General features: G+C 30.1%; 1 protein-coding gene across 1 annotated transcript in view; it reads left to right on the forward strand.

Moving 5' to 3' along the window:
• The window catches only part of LOC127739100 (endoprotease aex-5-like), a 38286-nt gene extending 36611 nt beyond the window's left edge, over positions 1 to 1675 (forward strand). The window contains exon 15 of the mRNA XM_052250691.1: positions 465 to 1675. Within this exon, the coding sequence (XP_052106651.1) occupies positions 465 to 661 (197 nt within the window). The 3' untranslated portion in view covers positions 662 to 1675. The remainder of the gene's footprint in view (positions 1 to 464) is intronic.
• Positions 1676 to 6000: the final 4325 nt, after the last annotated feature.

A 6000-nucleotide genomic window follows, 5' to 3' on the forward strand; every position in this document is an offset into this window, starting at 1 on the left:
AGTTTAAAGCTAATGCACCTAACTAAAGCATTTTTCTTGTAAATGCGCAATTGAGGTTTTCTTCATTTAAACGATGATAAATACGAAATCTAAGAATTTTGACAAATTAAAAAAAGTGATATTCTATATTAACATATCCAAAACAACAATGAATGCGCATATCAATTTTCTTTTTAAGTTAACACACAACCTATTGTTTATTATTAACTAATGAAAATCATATTTTATCACCTAAATATATTTCTTTTTGAAAATGTATTGGATTAAATACATTTTCTCTTACTATCTTTCGAAATGTTTAAGAAATCACCACGATATGTTGAATAAGGTCATGAAACAAGATCTGTTCACGCACAAAGCACATGTACCGCGCTGTTATGACTGTTTATAGTCATGGTCTGTTCCTTTTAATTTTTAATTTAGATCAGCTGTAAAACGAATGATTTATTTTTCATACTTTTCAGATGATACTACAGCATGTAAAACATGCACAGAAGAAAGCAGTGTTGGACCGATTATCGCCGCAGTTTTAGGTGCTTTGGTTATTTGTTCAGTTGTTGTCATTGCAGGAGTACTATACAGTAAATCTTTTTCCAAGGTTTCTCCAACTGCTGCAAAAAACACAGCACAGCGTAAAATTTGCTTCCATATATGTCATTGATATACCACGATCCAAACCGAAACTCTATATTTTCAACGTGAAAACTTGGAGCAATTATTAATTTATTTCTATTAGTTTCAAGGTTTTTTTTTCAATCAATGGATGATGATATCATACATGAAAAATAGAGACTTTGTAAAATTTATCATATGTGTTTAATGATTGTTTTCTTTGCAATTTTTAACGACGAAAAAATGTGAAGTTGTAATGTCAAACCATAATAATTATAATATACATATGGTTTGTACATTTTAAATGCGTTTTATGAAGTTATGAGTTTTTGATTTCTTTCTTTTCTTTTTTATATTATTTACACAAATTATATTTTTGACATAAGTGATAGGTTTGAAAATCAACCATCTGCTATTTTGACAACAAATGTTTACTTTTTTTACCATACATTTTATTGCTGAGTTATTCGACTAAAGACTTTAAACATGTTGAATCAAGTGTTTATTTTTAATGTAATCTTTTGTAGCCGTTGACTTTTGACTGAAATTACGGGACTGATATGTGTGACATGTCTGTTAAGTGACGCAGATTTATTTAATTCTGTATCATAAACGTGCTTCGTTGATAACATTGTTGTGACTTTAGGAAACGAATTGCTGATTTCAGAAGTAATCTTCCTAAACCTTGAACTACAATCATTATATATTTTATTTGAATAGAGTTGACTTTTGAACCAACGTTTGAAAATGAATAATATGAAAAGGTATGATGTGTATTTGATAATGAGTACTGTAAGTCATTTTCATTTCACAATTTCAACTGTTAAAATACATAAACAATGTTTGGCCTGGAATATTTTTATAGTGAGAGTATTGTATTAGTTCTGTTGATCCTTTCCAAAAGATGATGCAAAACAATAAAGCGAATTGACAAAAAAAATATGTATTCATAAATTAAATTAACACTGGTCGTAACATATGAACAACTCCGTCCATACATTTATACTTGTGTTTTCTTGTTATGTTTTTATATGATTTTTTTTTTATTAAATTGTTAAAACTATATGTGTTATTTAGAATTAATTTGCATGGCTGGAGTCCACAATTTAACTTGAAAGAGAGAAATGAAAAATAAATTAAAGAGAGAATGTCAAAAGCATTGTGCCTTTCTTTTGTCACGTGCGTAAATAAGTACACCATATTCAGTCTTTTCCTTTACTCTTTTAGTTTATCTAATACGATATTTAATTTATAACGTGTTGTTTTCATTTTTTTACAGCACTGGGTCGATACCTCTGCTGATGAAGGTATCAATAGCTCAGTAGTCAGTACTTCGTTACTGATTTGATTTATAACAAACCTTTCTAAAATTGTCCGTTAATAAATTTTGAAATTATTCGAAACTAAGGTTTCAACTCCCTCGGGCAAAGTTGACCTGGATTTGGATATATTGTTTTATGTCCTTTTTGGTAATGAATACAGCTCTTTGACTGTTTAGGTTCTTACACATCCTAGACTTTTAAATATTCGGCTTTGAGTGTTCCTGATGAAGGTCAATCAAGAAAAGCGCTTCGGATGCATGCAATTTATAATGTGTTGTTTTCATTTTTTACTTTCATATCTGACGTCATATAATGACAATATTTCCATTAAAGTCATTTTCTGCAACAACATGCAGCGATATACCTTTTTCTCATTTCTTATTAATTAAAGTCAGTAGGAAATAAGAAAAGAGTATCAGTTTGGAAATCACGTCTGTCAATCCTGCAGCGTCCATCGATTTATAGTTAACAAAATAAAGGCAACAGTAGTATACGGCTGTTCAATAGTCATAATTCGATTCAGCAAAAACAAATCTGGGTAACAACCTAACACCGAGGGAAACACATCAACTATAAGAGGAAAACAACGGAACAACAGAAACACTGAACTACAACAAAAGCAAACGCCAACATACATGTACATAGAAACGGATTGTCTGATAACAACTGCCATATTTCTGACTTGGTACAGGACATTTTAAAAAAAATGGTGGGTTGAACCTGGTTTTATGGCTAGCCAAACCTGCCGCTTATATGGCAATGTTAAAAATACCGCTAAAATGACAACACTACGTGACAGGAATACAGTACAAACGAACACAAGAACACTCAGCACAGAGAAATACATAAATAAATAATACATAGATATATCTGTTTTACATTTATCTGTAAAAAATAAAATAATAATAACAGTCATTATATATTATATTTTCTAACGTTCTTATATTCTTGTGACTATTTTGTCCCACCATTGCAGTACCATTGCACATAAACTGTATCTCACACCTGGAATGAGTTTCCATAGCTGGTATTTCAATCGGGATCTCCTTGATTAGTATTTACAGGAATTTGTGATTTTTGTATAATAATCCAAGGATTCTCGATATGGTGAATAAGAAAGTTTTATGAACACTATTTTCTGAGTTCAAACTGGTGTTTGCCTTTTCAATTTTTTTCTACCGTGGTGTTGTTTTTCTATTGAAATATCCTTTTATTTTGCTCTCGTAGTATCATTTTCCTTTATAATTGTACTTACACTACAAACCAGTAAAAGTCTGAAATGGCCTATATCTGTACTCGACTGTACTGATTTTTACTCGACCAGTCTGAATTGGTCTGAATTTTACTCGACATTACTCGACCCTAGTCTTAACCATACTCGACCGTACTGATTTGTACTTGACCCTTATTTTTGCCATTTAAAATAGTCTGAACTATTACTCGACCAGTCTGAAACAGTCTTAACCCATTCTCGACCTGTAGTCGACCAATTTTTTCAGTCTAAACCATACTCGACCAAAGGTCTGAACAATACTCGACCAGTCTGAACCATACTTGACCAAAAAACCTATACTTTTTTTAATTTTAGCTTTTAAAATGAATTTCTTTTTTTCTGACATGACAACAGCCACAATAAAATAAAGATAATATATAAAAACATATTTTTACATCCTTACATGATTCTCAGATTTATCAAATAGAGATAGTTAAATTAAATTATCTTATACAATAATTTAATTATATTAATTAATTTTAAAGTTTTATAGTTTTGTTAAAAAAAAAGATTTTCTTTTAACTAAAAACCACACCTTTACTGAGGGTAATAAAACCTTATTAACATGATTAAGGTGCTTCTTGTTTGGCTTTTTTTTTTTTTTTTTTCTAAACTTAATTTTCCTAAATTCCTAAAGAAAAACTATATAGGTTTCATGGTTACATACAATAGTTATATAATTATCTTTTTAATGAGGTAACAACAGCCAAAAAATCACTGAAATTGTTTAACCTTATATTAGAAATATACCTATTCTTAATATAATTTGGGATATATTATATATAATATATATCAAAAAGGGATAAAAGATTAAAGAAATAGATAAAAAAAATTCTTCTGATTAGTGGTAAAGTATAACGTAATACCTCCTGCTTGGGGCAAACTCATAAAAAAGATCACACCTGGTCAGAGAGTATTAATTTCTAATTAACATTCATTAAAAATTGCAACATCCTGTAAAACTTAAATCGCAAGGCCTTTTGAATTCACTAGACAAGTAATACACGAGTTTAAGAATAAAAGGGCTTTCTTTTTACCTGTAAAACACACATGTACTGAGGTAATTAAACCTTATTAAAGTGCTTCTTGTATGCCATGTCTTTAATTTTGACAAAAGTTATTTAAATTTAATTGAAATAAATTTTTTCTGCAACTTTGGAACACATTTCCTTTTTTAAATGGTTATCAAGGATTGCTATGGAAGTTCTATTATCATGATTATATTAAATTCTTGGTTTTGCAAAACAAAGGTGTAATTTTAAAAATTTATTAAGTTGCTTTATATACTATTTAAAATATATTTTAATAAAAAAAAATGTTCACTGCATTATTAACTAAACTCAACTGACACCATAAATCTATACAAGGCTTAAGTAAATGGAGAAAATTGTCCAGTAACCATAAAATATATCTGAAACATTCAAAAAAATTTGAATAACATTGAAAATATTAGTCACAATTCAGTTTTGAGATTATTTGATTAGCTTGTTTTATTTTTATTTTAAAGGTGATATATATATATGTAAGTGTTGATGAATATGGGGTTGAATTTATATTATGTTTATTGTGAAATTTTGGTTTCAATGCCATATTGAATACATTTTAAATTTCATTAATTTTTGTTCAAATTTCTAGCCAGGGGAAATAGCTGTTAAAAACAGTTCCTAAATTGATGAAATACAATAGATAGATACAAAACTTAGGTCTAGGTTGGTTAAGACTTAGTCGAGTATGGTTCAGACTAGGTCGAGTATGGTTCAGACTAGGTCGAGCATGGTTCAGATGAAAAGTACTGGTCGAGTAAAGGTCGAGTACAAGTTCAGACTGTTAAGTATGGTTCAGACTACAGTCGAGTATTATCAAGTAAATTTCAGACCAATTCAGACTGGTCGAGTAAAAATCAGTACAGTCGAGTACAAATATAGGCCATTTCAGACTTTTACTGGTTTGTAGTGTTATGAATACCATGGCAAACTATAAAATACGAAAAAACATAAAGATAAATTTGGAATTCCATATGATTGTCATACAAGTGAGAGGTTTAGCTAGCTATAAAACCAGGTTTTATCCACCATTTTTCTACATAAGGAAATGCCAGTACCAAGTCTGGAATATGACAGTTGTTTTCCATTCGTTTGATGTATTTGAGCTTTTGATTTTGGCATTTGATCAGGGACTTTCCGTTTTGACTTTTCCTCGGAGTTCGGTATTTTTGTTATTTTACTTTTTATCAAGCCTTATGTCCATAGTTAAATGAAGCATACTAGTATTTAGTTATGATGACGACCTAAACTTTTGATAAAAACCATTAGTTGATGATTTATGAATTAGTTGATATAAAGTACATGTATTCAGTATATAACAATGATTTGGCTTGCTTGGAAGAGAACCGTAACGGTTGTAGTTTCCATGTTTATCTTAAAAATAAGAAATCACAGTAGATGGACGAAAATGAGATAAAAATGTTATTAGTTACATAGTGTGGTAGTGACCAAATACGATGATATATTGGGTCATTTAATTTCATATGGGGTGAGAGCGAAGTTCGAGCCCCATATGGAATTTATTGACCCCATATATATCGTATTAGGTCACTAGCACACTGTGTAATATTTTTATCTTACCGACTATCTTAAATATGTGGCATTTAGACTAGTGGCCTATTAAAGTGGAGCCTGTTGTTCAGTGGTTATCGTCTGTTGGTGTGGCGATAAGTGTTTCTCGTTTCTCGTTTTTTGTATAGATTGGACCGTTGGTTTTCCTCTTTGGATTGTTTTGCACTGGTCGTTTTGG

This window comes from Mytilus californianus, unplaced genomic scaffold (genome assembly GCF_021869535.1).
Source record: "Mytilus californianus isolate M0D057914Y unplaced genomic scaffold, xbMytCali1.0.p SCAF_4, whole genome shotgun sequence".
Classification (NCBI taxonomy): domain Eukaryota; kingdom Metazoa; phylum Mollusca; class Bivalvia; order Mytilida; family Mytilidae; genus Mytilus; species Mytilus californianus.